Below are 20,097 nucleotides of genomic sequence, written 5' to 3' on the forward strand. Positions count from 1 at the left end.
CTATAAATTTCAGGACCGTATCACAACTTTTAAACATCAGAATCACGTTTGATATTCTCTAGGTAGGTACAGTTCTTTCATTCCAGGTTCTAAATAAGTACGAATGACGTTATTGCACAAATGCTTAAAATGTACACAGCAAACTGTTCCAATATTTAATCAAGGCGTGAACCAATTTCAACATTCATTCAACGACATATTTAACTGCAATTTCCAAGTTACAGTACAAGAAAGATTTGATGAATATTCAATCATGTTGGAATAATAAAAAATGCTCAAGTTTACCTGTTGCTGTTTCACATCCCACCTTCTCACGGACAATTAGGGATGGGCAACAAACGCTGGCCTTGCCAGCAACGTCCACATCTCATGAAAGAATTAAATAAAAGTTGAATATAGAAATCAAAAGTCTTCCATTTTAGTGCAATAAATAGGAAACAAGCACACTGATCAAGCAAATCTGCTGTAGAGTCAGAATCAGTTTTGGTGTATGGGTATGGGAAAGGCAAGTAGCACATCAGGAAAGCATTTAAAAGATATTTTCTGGCATAATTACATCAGGTGATCATACAATAAGAATGCTTCGGTGCAGTATACAATACGACCCTGCACACCATGAAGCTATCAGTCAGCTTCAAACTATTTCCAAGGCTATGTATTATCTGCACTCTTTATACCTGCATAGCTGAGTGGGAAACAACCTCAGAATAGCACACACTGCTGGAAACACACTAAGTGTTAAAGGGGAAAAGATCCGGCTGGCAGTTGAGATTCCAGGCATTGGAACAGTTCTGCTGCATCTAACTATGTTTTTCTCTAGATTTCCTCCAATTGGGTATTTTTCCACTGCAGTACCCTCAGGGGATCTGTGGTGTCAAGAAGTAGAGCAAGGAACTGCAAGACCCTTTAACCAGTCAGACTGGAGAATCGTCAGGCAGACAGAATACGACTCGGGTAGTATAGAACAGAAACTGCAAAGATTCAAATGATGTACAGAACGCAAAAAGGCAGGGAAGTATTGATGGGATTGAGGGAACGAGATACAAGTCAGAGACAGAAAGAGTAAAATGATTTTTCTTTTTTTTAAATTTAGAGTACCCAATTCATTTTTTCCAATTAAGGGGCAATTTAGCCTGGCCAATCCACCTAGCCTGCACATCTTTGGGTTGTGGGGGTGAAACCCATGCAAACACGGGGAGAATGTGCAAACTCCACACACAGTGACCCAGAGCCAGGATCGAACCTGGAACCTCGGCGCCATGAGGCAACAGGGCTAACCTGCGCCACCGTGCTGCTAAAATTATTTTTCTAAATGTCCAACACCAATTTTCTTCGAGAGAATGAAGCTCCACATCAGTAAAGTTATAATTAAGGACCAGAGAGGTGATTCAGCAATAATATCACTATCCACATTTACTCCCAAATACAAAAGTATACAAAACTTACAAAAGTAAGTTTTTTTTACTTTTTTTCTGCAGACATAGTGTCGAAGCACATCAAGTTTGCACTGTTCAGTCATTGGACTGGATCTCTTGGGGAGAGCTGCAATTGCATACTGTGTGGCTAAACGGGGTATCTAGCAGCAACTTCAGAACTTCTGTGTTTAACTGCGCATGTGCAGACATCTGAAATTGCTGTCTGATTTATTCCTGTAATAGTGATAAGCAGTGCTAGCCTAAAAGTTATTGCTGCAAAATTCAGGTCAGTATCTGTGGACAGCTATTTAAGGAGTGCCTGGATAATAGCCATGGAATGAGTTTAGTGAGCTATCACCAATGTTTTGGATTTCCTACAACTGGATTTTAGTAACACAAATACAATTAACAGATCAGACAAGCCATAATATTATGATAGTTAAATAGACCAAATAACAGTTGATGGCATTGAAAGAACTTTATAGACCCAACAGGGTCTGTAAAATAAAACAATATTTTAAAATGCACAAAATTAAGTAATTTGTTCAACTCTGAATGATGAAGAGCAGAACTCTGCCAGGAACCTCAAATAGCTCCAAGAGATAAATATTTTGGTCTAGCAATCAATGTTTTCTGTAAACTGTGCAGCCACATTGAATCTAAAAGATCCCAGGTAGGTGCCGTAAAAGTCAGCTCCTTTAAGTTAACATACAGCCATGAAAAACAATTTACCCGACTATGCTCTTCAATAAATTACCCATGTACTCCCTAAAATAAATGAGGGGAAAAGCTGGTATCAATCATTTTTGCCTTAAGTCAGGCTATTTGTTTAAAGATTGCTGGATCGGATATAGAATTGGCTCACAATTGCGTATTTCTTATGGAGTAAAAAAGACCAAATATGCTAGAATCACATTTTTTCCTAGAGCTCCGATAACCTACATTAATGGATATTAGTGGAAAACAGAAAATACATACAGGATGATTGGTTTCCAAGAATAAAGGCTCAAACTTATCCTTGATCATTAAACAGAAAGATAGAATTTACAGATTGTTTTGCCAACAAACATTATTGATGGACAAACTAGAGTCTGGAAAATGCTTTGGATTACCTCGGTGTGGATCTTACACTTTTGAGTTCTGTCAGCCATGCAGCTTAAATCATTTGCTATTGTATGGTCTTTTCTGCTTAGATGATAGAACATAGAACAGTACAGCACAGAACAGGCCCCTTGGCCCTCAATGTTGTGCCGAGCTTTGTCCGAAACCAAGATCAAGCTATCCCACTCCGTCATTCTGGCGTGCTCCACGTGCTTCTACAATAATCACTTGAAAGTTCCTAAAGTGTCCGACTCCACTATCACAGCAGGCAGTCCTTTCCACACACAAACCACTCTGAGTAAAGAACTTACCTCGGACGTCCCTCCTATATCTCCCAACCCGAACCTTATAGTTATGTCCCCTTGTAAAGCTACATCCACCCGGGTGTGATAGAACTTACTATAAAAAATCATACCGACCTTCACCCCTCTTTATAGACATACTATACTCATATTGGTAGTCAGTTCCAATTTTTACTACAACTGCATGTTTTACTCACTGGTACCTTATAGCTGGCCTGTGTTGTGAAGATGGTAGAAGCTTAAGGCACACCCATTCTTTGTGCAGATATTGATGATACTTCAAAATGGTGACTACCCACACCCAGTGGTTCACTTTTATACTCTAAATAAATCTGCCCCAGTTTTCAGGAGGGATTTTGAGGCATCTATAGTCGACTTATGTGTGGACATCTACAGGTATCTTAGACTATAGGAACAGGCATAGACCAAAGATTAGAATCGTGCAAGGTTAGCTGTGAAGATGAAAACCAAAAAAACTAATGGAAGATAACTATTATGAAGACTGAATGAATGCCAATGTCAAAGCAGATAAGCTATATCCATTATAGCCACAGTCTCCTGGATACTACCTGAATAATCTGAGGCAGAGTCATCAGCTTAAAACAACCTTGTGAAGAAATTATTTCAATGTTCAGAGGTAAAGAAAGGTGCAGCATTCACACATCCTTTTAATGAAGCATTAAAAAAATTCCCTTTCCTGATCTGGATGAGCCTGTAGAACCGAATTGGTTCCATGGAATGTCTGCGACGGAAACCACATGATCCAAGTTCTGGCCTAGGACAACAGACCTTCTAGTGATTCATGGTTCAGCAAAACATAGAAAAGCTCAAGAATGGAAAATGAATTAGGTCCATCTACCTTCTATGAAAAGATCGAAGGCCATCAAAAGTTTACTTTCCTACTGTGCAATCAAGTTGTAAGTGAATAGCTACTTATGGCACAACCCGCTCGTTACTCACAGTTTGGACCTCATGTGGTTTGCAGCTCAGAGAAGCAACGGAAACTGTTGGCAGGCTCCAGGCAGTTAGGGTTGAGAAAAGTCCTGGGTGGCTGAGCTGGGGCAGAAGTTCTATGCCAGACACTTGAGGCTCAGATGCCCTGGCAGCCAGTTTACAGCTGGGAGTCTGAAGTTTGCAGAAACCCAGGGCCAGAGTCAGCTTAATGAAGCTCGTAGTCGGTGAAAGACTGAATTATCAGATGAGCAGTTGTCCATGTTAATCAAGAGTCGGGATGTTTTCTGACTTTGTACAGCAAAATTTATTTTGTTTGCTAAAACTGTGCAATCGTGTGACTTTACTCTCTTAGTGGGTAACTGGAGTTTCAAACTTGTGTCTATTTAAGCAAAAAGACATTGGTCCCTAACCAGATTATAACTGAATGTACTCAATTCCCTTCATTTTGTATACCAGATTTAACAGACCTGACTGATCTTACATAACTTTGAGCTTTATTAACTTGAATACCTCCATCAAGTCAGCTCAGTACTTTTCTGCAACACTGTTAATCATGTTTCACTCTCTTGTCATTCTTTTCTTTAACAAAGATTCCAGAACCGCATATAAAACTGCAACTGTGACCTAATCAATGTTGCATGCAAGGACAACAAAGCCTCCTTCAATCTCTATTCTTTTTATAACAAATATCAATTTTGCCTTTTGGGTCCCACATTTTTCCAGGTTTGACTTTGTTGCTATTTCCTAATGAATTCCCATTAGGGAAGGAATGTGCACCTAATTTGTATTCGGGAATGTGCACCTAAGCACATTAACATTACACTTAGCTATGTTAAACCGAATTTGCCAGAGTTGCCTGCCTCCAGAAATCAATCTGATCTAGTGGGAATACACTCAAAATTATTCAGAAGAGGTCATGCTGTTAAATTCTGTAGGGCCTCCCTGTCCTCAGCTACTGGGCTCCCCCACTCACCCCAACCTCCACGTTGAAAGGAGGACATAGTTATAATCAGTTTAATTTTAATTACATCAACAAGTTACCTCACATTATAATACATAAATTTGCTTCAGGGTTGCATTACCAATGGTGCACCTTCAACTGATACTGCATATTTTTCATATCCAGATCATTTACAGACCACCATATTTATGGAACTTTTACTTTTTTTTAAGAAGAAAACATATTGATATCCAGCACAAGATATTCTCTTTCTTTTTTGTGTGCAATCAGATCCAAATGTCCATGTTGGTCACTTCTTCATTCATACATGCATCAAGATTCAGACCCAACAGAAACGACAGATTAAAATTATGCCCTGTAACTTCCTTAGAGTTGCAATCTGCATTGGATAGTCACACTTGACGGATTTACTTATGCTTGGATTCTAAAGCCCCTGTTGCACCCAACCTTCCTCACTAGGAGAGACAGGAGCAGCAAAGTGTGCTCTTGACTGCAATGGCGTGGAGTAACTGTAGCGTAGAGAGGACGGACATGCCCTCTTCTTTTAGCACTAGCTGCCATAAATGAAATGTTTAAAGGGAGATTTTAAGTTTCAAAGAAAGTGGTTCAGACAATGTGGGGGGGGGGGGGGGGGGGGGGCCTGTCCTGTGCAAGGCTGGGTCTGGATGTTTAAACAATTATTCTGGATTTAACTTATTTTTCTGCTTCTAACTCCTTCAGAGTAACCATCAGGGTAAAATTGGCAGAAATATCTGAAGTTAGCAATTTAAATTGTTTCTGTTGGATGGTTTCAGGCAAGTTAGCAATTCTGAGCAATTGCTGTGTAAACGTCCTAGACGGATTCCCTAGCGCATCATTGGGGTACTCCGTAAATGCGACCCTGGGGAGCATGTTATGGGCCAATAATTCTCAAGATTTTTCAGACGGTGATACCTACTTGGTGGCAACTCACAAGGCCAAATAGTTGTCAACTCTCCATGCCTGAAATCCGCATTAAAACTTAAAAGTAATAGCAACTTACACTTGCAATAAATAGCGAAAGTAAGCACAGATAATCTAATTTATATTGCTCAAGTTATGCGGTCTACACCCCCCCCCCCCCCCCCCCATCATGATGGGAAAAAAAGCTTGATGATGCCGTCTCCAATTACTAGTTGATCAATGATATGGATTTTTATATGTTTTTTGAATAAAATACCAAAAATGTGATTTTTATTAATTGCATAATCACACCAAACAAGTTTTAGTTATTTAAAAGTGGGTGAGCTACAGGAGACTAGAGGCAATAGGTGGGAGGAATCGAAGAGCATAATTACTGGGGAATAAAACATTTAAATAGGTTCGGCCAAATCACATCATGCAGCATTCAACAATTTATTTTCAGATGGTATTCTTCCAATACCCTACCTTTCCGTTGTACAAAAACCCTTAGCAATGGGTTTGCCATGGAAATGGCTTTGCAGAAGTTGTCATCATTGTTGATTGGCAGCAGGTCACCATGGACATCAGCGTATCCAATTAATATGTCCATGTTTGAAATGTTATGCGTATGAAGGATTAGCCCGTAGAATTCATCAAACTTCCCAGGTTTATACCGGCTTAAGGAAAATCTTCGGAATTCTGCCCCAAACTGATTAAAAACAGAAATATTAATATTGCATCGGGGAAAAGTTACTACACACAAAAATACTAAATTAATAAAACAATATACTGATATTTTTTCCATTAAACATATAATTTACATGAAACTAATATTAGTCCACTCTTGTGTAATAGAAAAATATCTACACCACAACCTCAAACTCCAATAGGCTGCTACTTCAAAAACAATCTTAAGACAAAATTCCTTCCTTTCTTCCTCCACTCTCCATCAAAAATCTGGAAGCAAAATGCCAACTCGGGGGAACCACAGATTTGAGCCAGTGAGGTGGGATGGAAATTTTCAGAAATGGGAGGTGAAGGGGTTTAAGACACTAAAAGATTTGTTTCTTAGGGGTTGGTTTCAGGATTGAAGGAGCTGGAAGCGAAATATGGGCTGGAGCAGGGGGAAATGTTTAGATATATGCAGGTTCGAGATTTTGCTCAAAAGGAGATAATAGAGCTTCCCGGAGGAACCGGCCTCCACATTGCACGACAGGGGGACTGGAGAAGGGGGTTGTGTCAGCAGTCTATGGAGCTATTTTGGAGGAGAAGACACCGTTGGAAGGGATCCAAGCAAAGTGGGAGGAAGAGTTGGGAAAGGATATGGAGGACGGGTTCTGGTGTGAGATGCGCCGGAGAGTAAATGCCTCCACCTCGTGCGCGAGGTTGGGGCTGATACAGCTGAAGGTGATAAACAGAGCACACCTCACGAAGGCGAGGTTGAGCCGATTCTTCAAAGGAGTAGAAGATGTGTGTGAACGTTGCGGGGGGAGGGCTCCGCTAACCACGTTCATACGATTTATTCCTGTCAAAAGCTAGAGGATTACTGGAAGGAGGTTTTTAGGATAATTTCTAAAGTGGTGCACGTGAGACTGAACCCGGGCCCCCGGGCGGCCAGACTAGCCGGGGTTGGAAATGGGTGCGGAGGCAGATGTTGTAGCCTTCGCCTTGTTGATTGCCTGAAGGCGGATCCTGATGGGTTAGAGAGCAGCCTCTCCACCCTGTGCCCTGGCCGGGGTGGGGGGGGGGGGGGGGGGGGGGGGAATTAAATCTGCAAGCAGCATATCTGTCAGGATCTCCTGGGGAAGGAGGGCATGAACAATCGAAGATGGGTTGGAGAAGTAGAGAAATTGAAGACAAGTGTGACAAGTATCAAAGGTGTATTTAAAATATTTTGGAACAATGCATCTTTAGAATAATAGAAACCTGCAAAGTACTGCAAGTCAATGGCTCCAACAACAAACAAGACCAAAGTTTAGTCTATCATTATCACCCGAATACAAATTAAATAACTGCATTGGTTTACAGGTGTTATATTAAAAGCTAAAATATATTTTACCCAGATCATTTTTATGTTAACTGAATTTTTTACCCACTAATTGGTTTTCAATTAATATGCTTTGAAACTCTCTATGCCCTCCAACGGTGTTTTTCAAACATTTTTTTCCCGGGACCCACTTTTACTAACCAGGTGATCTTCTCGACCCACGCCAGCAACCCACCATTTCTGCTTACTTTTAATGTGACAGGTGAGCCTGCTTGGTCCTCACAATCTCACCCCGATCAAGTTCACAGGAGGAGAGGACAAATAAAGAATATCAGGTGCAGAGTTCAGCTGGTTCCTTTGCGCAGTCTTCATCTTTTTAAGGATGGAAAATCTAAACTCGCACATGTAGGTTGTTGCGAAGGGCAATAGCAACAAACTCAGCACTGGATATTCCTCAGTGACTCTACTTCAGAATGCTGACACAGCCTCATGGACTTGTGGCGTGATTTTAATTTGCTGTCACAGGTGAGGCGCAGAAGTTCAGTCTCTTCATTTGGAGTTAGTTGTAAGTTAATAATTGACTCTGGGGCCTCAAAAAAAAAAAGAGGATTTTTCACCCACCTCTTCTCTTTCAAAATCTGAAACTTCTCCTCTGAAAGTAGCGACAAATACTGATGATCAGTGCAGCCAGATGCAGCTGAAATAGCGTGGAACATTTATTCTCTTTAGCTACATGGTAAGCTACCATGTAAGACGCTAATTCTGCTTTGCTATTCAATGTTAAATTTCTGCTAAAGACTTCAGCTGATGCTTTGTGGTTAAGTTCTTGCTGCATCGTTTGGAACAAAATCAAGTGCTTATCCTTGAACTTGCCATGCTTAGTCTTCAAATGCTTTTGAAGTTGAGAGTTTTAAAATTTAATTTGCCAGTACTTTCCTGAATATAACACACATGGGCTTTTTAATCCTGATTTGCATTGGCACAATTAACAAAGCCATACCTCAAGAAATCAACTTCATGCTTCTTTGTTCCCGATTTCAGTTTCTTCTTAGTAGGCTGTTCACCAGAGACCCTGGAGCTTTGTATACAGCTCACACTGTTTAGCAGGGGCTGTTTAGCACAGGGCTAAATCGCTGGCTTTTAAAGCAGACCCAGGCAGGCCAGCAGCACAGTTCAATTCCCGTACCAGCCTCCCCGAACAGGCGCCGGAATGTGGCGACCAGGGGCTTTTCACAGTAACTTCATTTGAAGCCTACTTGTGACAATAAGCGATTTTCATTTTCACTAGCACTGCTTTGTCCTGCCGCAGACTCTCCGGGGCAGCTCACACTAGCACTACTGCCATGGGCTTTCCTGAGTAGTTCTCTTCAACAGATTCAGTTATGAGATCCTGGCCTGTTTGTGTCTCTGGCCCGCTCTTCCTTATAACAAAATGATCCATTTTCAGTTCTCCAGTCTTGCTGCTTGCTTGCTCGCATGCTAGAAAAAGAGGAATCTCTGCTCCGTGATTTTGCGTCAAAACCACCGACATACAGGGCACGTGACCTGCTCTCTGCCGCCACTTCTGGCGGGAAGACTGCATCATTCACATTTAAAAGCCAGCCATGGCCAGCATTCTCTTCTTTTTTTAAAATAAATTTAGAATACCCAACTCATTTTTTTCCAATTAAGGGGCAATTTAGCATGGCCAATCCACCTACCCTGCACATCTTTTGGTTTGTGGGGGTGAACCCACGCAAACACGGGGAGAATGTGCAAACTCCACACGGACAGTGACCCAGAGCCAGGATCGACCATGGGACCTCGGCGCCGTGAGGCTGCAGTGCTAACTGACTGTGCCACCATGCTGCCCTACGGCTGGCATTCTCAACTTAAAACTCGGTCACAGCTGGCATTCTCGAACATGAGGCACTTCTCCCGCAGTTGGAAAAACCCTGCCCCACACCAGAAGCCACCGTGTGGCAAAAGCTGTAAATCAGAGTTCAAGCTGAACAATTTGATTTTAGAAAGAGTTCAGCAATGTATTACTGCGAGACTTATCCTGTGTTTTTTTAATAGAATATTTAGAGATATGTTTATTGCTATTTCAGAAAAATTTGAAACTGGACAAAAAAGTGGCTGAATCCATATTGTTTATGATCCCTGAACAAAATAAGCTACCTGGCAGTATCAGGGAGACCCACACACCAGTATCTCGGAGGAGCCACTGACAACCCGAGGGCTGCACAGGCCAAATTCCAAAAGAGGTATACAAATACATAATCCAGGACGACCGCAGATGGAGGAGGAGTTTAAGAGATGGGATATGTTACCGCTGTCACTGGCGGGGAGGGTGCAGTCCGTCAAGATGATGGTGCTCCCGAGGTTTTTGTTCCTGTTCCAGTGCCTCCCCATCCTTATCCCGAAGGCCTTTTGTAGGAGGGTCAACAGGAGTATCACGGGATTTGTGTGGGCGCATGGGACTCCGAGGGTTCGAAGAGTGTTCCTGGAACGAGGCAGGGATAGGGGGGGCTGGCGTTGCCCAATCTCTGTGGGTACTACTGGGCGGCCAACGCAGCGATGGTGCGTAAGTGGGTAATGGAAGAGGAAGGGGCAGCGTGGAAGAGGATGGAGGCGGCGTCTTGTGTGGGTACGAGCCTGGAGGCGCTAGTAACGGCGCCGTTGCCGCTCCCTCCAACGAGGTATACCACGACCCCGGTGGTGGCGGCTACCCTCAAAATTTGGGGGCAATGGAGACGGCACAGGGGAGAAATGGGGGGCTCGATGGAGGCCCCGATACGGGGGAACCATCGGTTCGTCCCAGGGAGCATTGATGGTGGATGTCTGGGCTGGCACAGGGCAGGGGTTAGGAGGTTGAGGGACCTGTTTGTGGAGGGGAGGTTCGCGAGCTTGGGGGAGTTAGAGGGGAAGTTTGGGCTTCCCCCGGGGAACATGTTTCGGTACATGCAGGTTAGGGCGTTTGCCAGGCGGCAGATGGAGGGGTTCCCCTTGTTGCCCCCACGTGGGGTACGGGACAGGGTGCTCTCGGGGGTGTGGGTTGGAGGAGGGAGGATTTCGGACATATACCGGGTAATGCAGGAGGTAGACGAGGACTCAGTGGAGGAACTCAAGGGTAAATGGGAAGAGGAGCTGGGTGAGGAGATTGAGGGGGGGACGTGGGCTGATGCCCTGGAGAGAGTGAATTCCTCCTCTTCCTGTGCGAGGCTTAGCCTCATACAGTTCAAGGTGCTGCATAGGGCCCACATGACTGGGTCGAGGATGAGCAGGTTTTTCGGGGGAGAGGACAGGTGTGCTAGGTCTTCGGGAAGCCCAGCGAACCACGCCCATATGTTTTGGGCGTGCCCAGCATTGGGGGAGTTTTGGAAGGGGGTAGCAAGGACGGTGTCGAGGGTGGTGGGATCCAGGGTCGAGCCAGGCTGGGGACTCGCAATTTTTGGGGTTGCAGTGGAGCCGGGAGTGCAGGAGGCGATAGAGGCCGGTGTTCTGGACTTTGCGTCCCTAGTAGCCCGGCGGAGGAACTTGCTCCAATGGAAGGATGGGAGGCCCCCAAGCATGGAGGCCTGGATCTCTGATATGGCGGGGTTCATTAAATTGGAGAGGGTGAAATTTTCCCTGAGGGGATCAGTACAAGGGTTTTTCAGGCGGTGGCAGCCTTTTCTGGACTTCCTGGCGGAAAGGTAGGGAAATAGGCCGATAGCAGCAGCAACCGGGGGGTTGAGGGGAGGGCGAACTGTGCACATGGGTTTGTGGGTTTGTGGAGGGTGGGAGGGTGCTATCTGTCTCTTTTTTGTTTTTTTCTTTTTTCATGGGGTGTTACTGCGGTTGCATGTTAATAGAGTTAAGATGTTTATATTTTGTATTTTGTAAAAATTTCAATAAAAATTATTTTTTTAAAAAAAAATCCAGGAGGACCAACTAGAGCCGGTTCATCTGCTAAGACATGGGGCCCCTCAACCTTCCTTTCAATTCTTAATGGTTGAGGCATTTAACAATTTCGGGGGCGAGGTGGGATACACATTCTTTGTCAACGAGAGGGTGGAACAGTGGGAGTAATGTGACATGGGTCTTTGGCTTGTGGAAAAGCAATATGGCCTTGCCAAACTGCAAAGCTTAGTCTGCTGTTTACTATTTAACTGGCAACCTCACAGAAAAGGAACTTTGCCAAGGTTGAACACCTGGCCCCATCTACACTGCTTCTGCTGGAAATTCTGTACCATCGGCCTCACGGTAGCATGGTGGTTAGCATCAATGCTTCACAGCTCCAGGTTCCCAGGTTCGATTCCCGGCTGGGTCACTGTCTGTGTGGAGTCTGCACGTCCTCCCCGTGTGCGCGTGGGTTTCCTCCGGGTGCTCCGGTTTCCTCCCACAGTCCAAAGATATGCGGGTTAAGTGGATTGGCCATGCTAAATTGCCCGTAGTGTAAGGTTAATGGGGGGATTGTTGGGTTACGGGTATACCGGTTAAGTAGGGTGATCATTGCTCAGCACAACATCGAGGGCCGAAGGGCCTGTTCTGTGCTGTACTGTTCTATGTTCTATGTTCTATCGCCTAAATACTGATTCACCTCTGCATGCATTTCTCATTCACGGCTGGAAAATTGAATTATACAGCAGTTTTCAACCCACCAACCTCAGTGAAAGAATACTTCATTGGACTTTGATTCTGGGCTCTGGAACCCACACAAAACAATATTTATTTTCTCTAGGACCACTGTGCTGTAAATCATTCTTTTCTCTATCCACCTCCTTAATGTCTGAGCATGGAGGCAACATTGTGACGTTCCTTTTGTGTGCGTGTAAATAAACCAATCCTTTAAGAGTTCATCCTACCTTGAGTTTGTTGTGTGGTTAATAGGAAATTGGATCATACCAAAACAAACGGGTTGGTGAATACACCACTGCAAAGAGGAAAACAAATCTAAACACCTTTTTGTATATGCATGGGGAGAAATTAGTGCAGTTTAAAATTACCCTCCCCGTCCATAACAATTACTTTGTAATATCAGAATTGACAGGAGACAGAGACAGGAGACAGAGACATCATCCTACATATTCTTCAGTAAACTGTCATTTTTGGGGTTGTCATAAGTAAACCATCCTGATTCAAACACAGCAAAGAATAAAGATTCTGGTTTTGGCTGGTATGATCTTTTATATCCACCTGCACTGTCTAGGTGTCTGCTCCGAAAGATAGTTCTATGCTATGCTTAAGTTCTAATGAACCATACACACAATTATATCAAAATAAATTCTTAATGCCACATTTAGAATAGAAAGCAAGCAAACTTAGCACAATTAAATCTGAATAGTAAGGCGAAAAAGTCACTGATAGGAGTAGTCTATAGGCCACCAAATAGTAACGTTATGGTGAGGCAGGCAATAAACAAAGAAATAACTGATGCATGTAGAAATGGTACAGCAGTTATCATGGGGGATTTTAATCTACATGTCGATTGGTTTAACCAGGTCGGTCAAGGCAGCCTTGAGGAGGAGTTTATAGAATGTATCCGCGATAGTTTCCTAGAACAGTATGTAATGGAACCTACGAGGGAACAAGCGATCCTAGATCTTGTGCTGTGTAATGAGACAGGATTGATTCATGATCTCATAGTTAGGGATCCTCTCGGGATGAGCGATCACAATATGGTGGAATTTAAAATACAGATGGAGGGTGAGAAGGTAAAATCAAATACTAGTGTTTTGTGCTTAAACAAAGGAGATTACAATGGGATGAGAGAAGAGCTAGCGAAGGTAGACTGGGAGCAAAGACTTTATGGTGGAATAGTTGAGGAACAGTGGAGAACCTTCCAAGCAATTTTTCACAGTGCTCAGCAAAGGTTTATACCAACAAAAAGGAAGGATGGTAGAAAGAGGGAAAATCGACCGTGGATATCTAAGGAAATAAGGGAGAGTATCAAATTGAAGGAAAAAGCATACAAAGTGGCAAAGATTGGTGGGAGACTAGAGGACTGGGAAATCTTTAGGGGGCAACAGAAAGCTACTAAAAAAGCAATAAAGAAGAGTAAGATAGATTATGAGAGTAAACTTGCTCAGAATATAATAACAGACAGTAAAGGTTTCTACAAATATATAAAACAAAAAAGAGTGGCTAAGGTAAATATTGGTCCTTTAGAGGATGAGAAGGGAGTTTTAATAATGAGAGGTGAGGAAATGGCTGAGGAACTGAACAGGTTTTTTGGGTCGGTCTTCACAGTGGAAGACACAAATAACATGCCACTGACTGATAGAAATGAGGCTATGACAGGTGAGGACCTTGAGAGGATTGTGTATCACTAAGGAGGTAGTGATGGGCAAGCTAATGGGGCTAAAGGTACACAAGTCTCCTGGTCCTGATGGAATGCATCCCAGAGTGCTGAAAGAGATGGCTAGGGAAATTGCAAATGCACTATTGATAATTTACCAAGATTCACTAGACTCTGGGGTTGTCCCGGTGGATTAGAAATTAGCAAACGTGACACCACTGTTTAAAAAAAGAGGTAGGCAGAGAGCGGGTAATTATAGGCCAGTGAGCTTAACTTCGGTAGTAGGGAAGATGCTGGAATCTATCATCAAGGAAGAAATAGCGAGACATCTGGATAGAAATTGTCCCATTGGGCAGACGCAGCATGGGTTCATAAAGGGCAGGTCGTGCCTAACTAATTTAGTGGAATTTTTTGATGACATTACCAGTGCAGTAGATGACGGGGAGCCAATGGATGTGGTATATCTGGATTTCCAGAAAGCCTTTGACAAGGTGCCACACAAAAGGTTGCTGCATAAGATAAAGATGCATGGCATTACGGGTAAAGTAGTAGCATGGATAGAGGATTGGTTAATTAATAGAAAGCAAAGAGTGGGGATTAATGGGTGTTTCTCTGGTTGGCAATCAGTAGCTAGTGGTGTCCCTCAGGGATCAGTGTTGGGCCCACAATTGTTCACAATTTATATAGATGATTTGGAGTTGGGGACCAAGGGCAATGAATCCAGGTTTGCAGATGACACTAAAATGAGTGGTAAAGCGAAAAGTGCAGAGGATACTGGAAGTCTGCAGAGGGATTTGGATAGGTTAAGTGAATGGGATAGGGTCTGGCAGATGGAATACAATGTTGACAAATCTGAGGTTATCAATTTTGGTAGGAATAACAGCAAACGGAATTATTATTTAAATGATAAAATATTAAAGCATGCTGCTGTGCAGAGAGACCTGGGTGTGCTAATGCATGAGTCACAGAAAGTTGGTTTACAGGTGCAATAGGTGATTAAGAAGGCAAATGGAATTTTTTCCTTCATTGCTAGAGGGATGGAGTTTAAGACAAGGGAGGTTATGCGGCAATTGTATAAGGTGTTAGTGAGGCCACACCTGGAGTATTGTTTTCAGTTTCGGTCTCCTTAATGGAGAAAGGACGTACTGGCGCTGGATGGTGTGCAGAGGAGATTCACTAGGTTAATCCCAGAGCTGAAGGGGTTGGATTACAAGGAGAGGTTGAGTAGACTGGGACTGTACTCGTTGGAATTTAGAAGGATGAGGGGGGATCTTATAGAAACATATAAAATTATGAAGGGAATAGATAGGATAGATACAGGCAGGTTGTTTCCACTGGCAAGTGAAAGCAGAGCGAGAGGGGCATAGCCTCAAAATAAGGGGAAGTAGATTTAGGACTGAGTTTAGGAGGAACTTCTTTACCCAAAGGGTTGTGAATCTATGGAATTCCTTGCCCAGTGCAGCCGTTGAGGTTCCTTCATTAAATGTTTTTAAGGTAAAGATAGATAGCTTTTTGAAGAATAAAGGGATTAAGAGTTATGGTGTTCGGGCCGGAAAGTGGAGCTGAGTCCACAAAAGATCAGCCATGATCTCACTGAATGGCGGAGCAGGCTCGAGGGGCCAGATGGCCTACTCCTGCTCCTAGTTCTCATGTTCGTATGTAGAAGTGGGAACAGATGTTTTAAAAAACTAGTAGCAAGGTTTACTTACATCTTGACCAGTTTGGATAGGCAGTTTCCATTATATATAAGTGCTCATTTTCCCTTCAATAAACAATGGTTTGCCAACTAACTTGCTGTACTAAAAGACCCATTTGTCCAATTCTATGCAGCAACCCACAAATTAATTCTAATCAAAAGAATTTCAATTTCTGAAGAAAAACCTGTTGGTGCTGGTTTGATAAAGATGTTAGTAAAACATAATTGGAAGTACACTACAGTGGAAATCAAATACTTTATTTCAAGCATCTGCAATATTAAAAATTAGCCAACTTTGCAATCAATTAAAAATATGTAATCCTCATTTAGTCAGTCAATTTCGAACAACTCTTTCCAACGTGTCACATAATCAGGTCTGAAATCTCTCCTATTTTAACAGTGAGAACTGCACAAACTCAAAAAAAAGTGTCCATGGAAAGATGACTGAGATATTACCTGCTTGCAATTAGCAGAAACGGGTTGGGACAAGCACAGCTTTTTGCCCAAACTTATAAAGTAGAACGAGGCTTACAGGAGCGTTTTCATTGCAAGACAAAAGTTCAAACAGATTGCCATAGTAGGAAAAAAAACAGTAATGACTGATTCAGTAGTGCAAGATCACAACAGGAACCATTTTAATTTGGCACCTCAGTATGAAACTGATTCGGGCTAGTTAAAAGTTACAAATTCATAAAATCAGGATAAATGATGATTCAGAGAATTTATTTTCAATTATCTAATTTCATTGTTTAAGGACTCAAATTGAGGCCAATTTTGATGATTCAGTTCTCTTTTATCAAACCACAACTATTTACATTCCAAGAGAGTACAATGAAGCATCGACTGAACTTAAATCCCATTTAATTCCTAATATTAGTTTGGACTTTTACATATGGCATTTTTTTGGTACACAATGTGGGGGAGTTAGTACTTCGAGCCCAACAATACCCATGCTAGAAAGATCAACTTTCAGAGCATAGCTGTATTTTAAGTTTGTAATACAGTTTTAGGACTGCAGTGGGGCTGTTTGCAGCCTTCCTTTTGGTTATATCCGAATGGTCATCCAGAAATGTCCTACAGTTCTCAAGTTAAAGCATTCTGCTCGGATAGAAAAGCACAAACTTTCTCATTATTTTCAGCATAATATTGGCTAACTCAGTCTTAAATTGGACTGTGAGCAGAACATAAAAAAAAAGAATTGCAATCCTTTCTCGCAGATCAAGGTCTCCCAGAGCATGCTGCATCCATAGGTATCTGTATTGCATATCATGCCAAAAACAAACTCTAACAGATTATTAATACTTGAGGAATTTCCCTCCTTGTCCAATTCCTACAGTGGCATTATATTTTCATCTATTCAGTAAAGAAAATTCAAACATATAGATAGATCTTTTTTCCAGCCTAAATTCAATTAACTCCTTCCCTCAAAGTTCTTCACCTGGATAATTTTCTGCCCATCCCTTTAACTGAAGATATTGGCCCAGATTTTGTGATAGGAATAATGGTTAACAGCGCTCACCATCATTACAGAGTAAATCAGAGAACAACACCTGCACAACTGCAACTCGACATCGAAAAGTGAATGTAAATTGCTGCTCAAAAGCCCACAAAACCTGTGGGTGCAGCTGTAAGCATAATGAGCAGGGAATGTTGTTCTGTTATCACAGATCACAAAAACTAAGTAAGAAGTTTCACAACACCAGGTTAAAGTCCAACAGGTTTGTTGCAAACACTAGCTTTCGGAGCACTGCTCCTTCCTCAGGTGAATGAAGGAGCAGTGCTCAGAAAGTTAGTGTTTGAAACAAACCTGTTGGACTTTAACCTGGTGTTGTAAGACTTCTTACTGTACTCACCCCAGTCCAACGCCGGCATCTCCACATCACAAAAACTAAACCATTGAATCTATGCTGGGATGCAATTGTAGAATGGTAGTTTTCTGCTTATATCTCAAGTAAATGGCATTCTTAATCTGGGAGGCTTGTCAGAGGAAGTCAGCTGAAATCAATGCTGATATTACTTGCCTTCTAAGAAATGTAGAACTAGAGCCTGGGACAAAATCAATAGTTACTTCAACAAGTGCAGGATAATTAAGGAAAGTCAGCATGGATTCAGTAAGGGAAAATCATGCTTAACTAACTTGGAGTTTTTGAGGAGGTAGAGAAGGTTGATAAGGGCAATACTATTGACGTGATGTATATGGATTGCATTTGACACAGTCCCACACAACAGACTTGAGAGAAACATAGTAGCTCTTGGAATGAAAGGGCAAGTAGACACTTAGATAAGAAATTGGCCTAGTGGCAGTAAAGAGAGTTGTAATATAAATGGTTACTTTTCAGTTTGGAGGAAGGTTAGCTGTGGAGTTCCCCAGGGGTCAGTATTGGGACCCTTCTTCTTCCTGATGTATATTAATGACCTAGGCTGTGGTATGCAGGACATGATTTCAAAATTTGAAGATACGAAGAGTGAAAAAGTTATCAACCTTGAACTTCAAAAGGACAAGGTGGGTTGGGCGCATGAAGTTCAATGTAGAGAATTGCAAGGTGATTCATTTTGGCAAGACGAATATGAAGGAACAGTAGAAAATAAAGAGAAACTAAAAGGAGGTGCAGGAACAGTGGGACCTCGATATTTATGTACACAAGTTATTATGGCAGGGGATGTTGCGAGAACAATTAATAAAGCAATGAATACAAGAGTAAGGCGATCATGCTAAATTTGTATTGACACTAGTTAGGCCTCATCTGGAACTCTACAATCGCATACTTATTTCAAGAATGTGACAATCACAATTGTAGCACGATAGTAACAAATGTACTTTCAGCTGCAAACTGGGTTAAGTACTCACAGCATTACCCTTAGCCGTAATTATGATTGCAGCTTTTCTTTCCTCAGGGCTTTCTGTCCCATTGTGGAGTCTTCTTCATGGCTCAAGATTAATTCAAAGCTTAAAAACAAGTTTTTGGGTGGCATTGTGGCACAGTCGTTAGCCCTACTGCCTTTCGGCACCAGGGACTTGGATTCAATTAGAGTCTTGGGTGACTGTGGAGTTTGCACATTCTCCCTGTGTCTGTCTGGGTTTTCTTTGGGTGCTCATGTTTCTTCCCACAGTCCAAAGATGTGTAGGTTAGGTGGATTTGCCAGACTAAATTGCCCCTTCGTGTCCAAAGATGTGCAGGTCAGTTTAAGGGGTTATTGGACTTGGGTGCGCGAGTGTGCTTGGGTAGAGTGCTCTTTCCGAGCGTCGGTGCAGATGTGATGGGCCAAATGGCTTCCTTCTGCGTTGTGGGGATTTTATGATTCTCTGAACATGTTACTTGATGATGAACACACTAATACAAAGTAACCATTTTCCTTGGATCTCTCAAAAAGGAGCAACCTGAAGACACTGGGACAACAGTTCATTGCCAAAAGAAAAGTATTTTTAAATGGTTGGGGAGAGACAAGAACAATTAACTATTAAAGAATGGGCATTGGTTGCCAATTATTTACTGCTACAGTAAAATCCGAAATTTCAAGTGGCAGAACATGCTCGAGGGAGGGGCTGAAAGGCCACTCCTGCTGCTTTGTGTTGAGAATTACCTGACAACAGAGACAGTCAAGCCAGGTTACATGTCTTGCCAAGAAATGCAGTTTCCCAAAAATTAATGGCATCAGTTGAGATTAGACTGAGAACTCCCCTAGAACCCTGACTTGTTCTAACATGTGGCCCCGCTGCTTCCAACAAAGTCACTCCAAGACTCACAAATGATACTGTGCTGACGGCATGCAGCAGCCTAGCAGGAAACAAGGCAATGAGACTTTTTAAAACATAATTATCCATCACCATTTAAAGAATCAGTCAACCTTAAATAACTGAAACCAATATTCAATCCCAAGCAATTTGTTCAGAGTATTGTACTGCAACGCTATATACGCCATGATGGCAAAGGTAGGACTTAAGGTATGGAATGTGAAATGTGGAAAACTAGTAGTAAAAAATTTACAGCCCCCAAGACCATTTAACAATTAATGATGATCATATTCAAAATGAGCGCTCATGTCACCCCACCAAAATCAGGTGGCATTATTTTTCTTACACCACCAGCAGAATAGGTCAGTCACTCCTTTTTGAGCATGGACAGATTGAATACATTCTCGGTGGTGGCACCCTTCCGTCTTGTGAAACAACGGTTTGTGACATGGCGTGCAACTGTATTAAGCATCTCTCGGTGTGGATCAGGACCTCCACTCTGGCATGGCAGTCTCAGCCACATTTTCTGCGGAGGAAGTGTGTGGGCTGAGAACATGCACGATACACAGGCCTGTTTTCACTGGGCCCTCTTTTTGGCCAGGTGATCTTTTCTTTTTTCCTTGCTTCTTCTAATGCCTCTGGAGGTCATGGTTGTCAGCTGCTGCCTCCCAGCTGTCAGTGTCAATGTCCACCATTTTCATATCTCACTTGCAGGTATCTTTGTAGTAGAGGCATTAAGGTCCAGGAGGCCATGGCTGTGGCCAG

The 20,097-nt window shown here is 42.5% G+C and overlaps 1 protein-coding gene across 2 annotated transcripts in view; it reads right to left on the reverse strand.

Annotated features, from left to right (window-relative positions):
- Window positions 1–20,097, reverse strand: part of pard6ga (par-6 family cell polarity regulator gamma a) — a 71,227-nt gene that overhangs the window by 38,645 nt on the left and 12,485 nt on the right. Inside the window, exons 2-3 of one of the 2 annotated variants that reach the window (XM_038797012.1) lie at window positions 6,141–6,363; window positions 286–366 (exon numbers count right to left, since the gene is read on the reverse strand). In XM_038797012.1, coding sequence (XP_038652940.1) covers window positions 286–366; window positions 6,141–6,363 — 304 coding nt within the window. The remainder of the gene's footprint in view (window positions 1–285; window positions 367–6,140; window positions 6,364–20,097) is intronic. The other variant, XM_038797013.1, reaches the window with a different exon arrangement.

The sequence above is a fragment of the Scyliorhinus canicula genome, chromosome 5, assembly GCF_902713615.1.
Source record: "Scyliorhinus canicula chromosome 5, sScyCan1.1, whole genome shotgun sequence".
Lineage (NCBI taxonomy): Eukaryota > Metazoa > Chordata > Chondrichthyes > Carcharhiniformes > Scyliorhinidae > Scyliorhinus > Scyliorhinus canicula.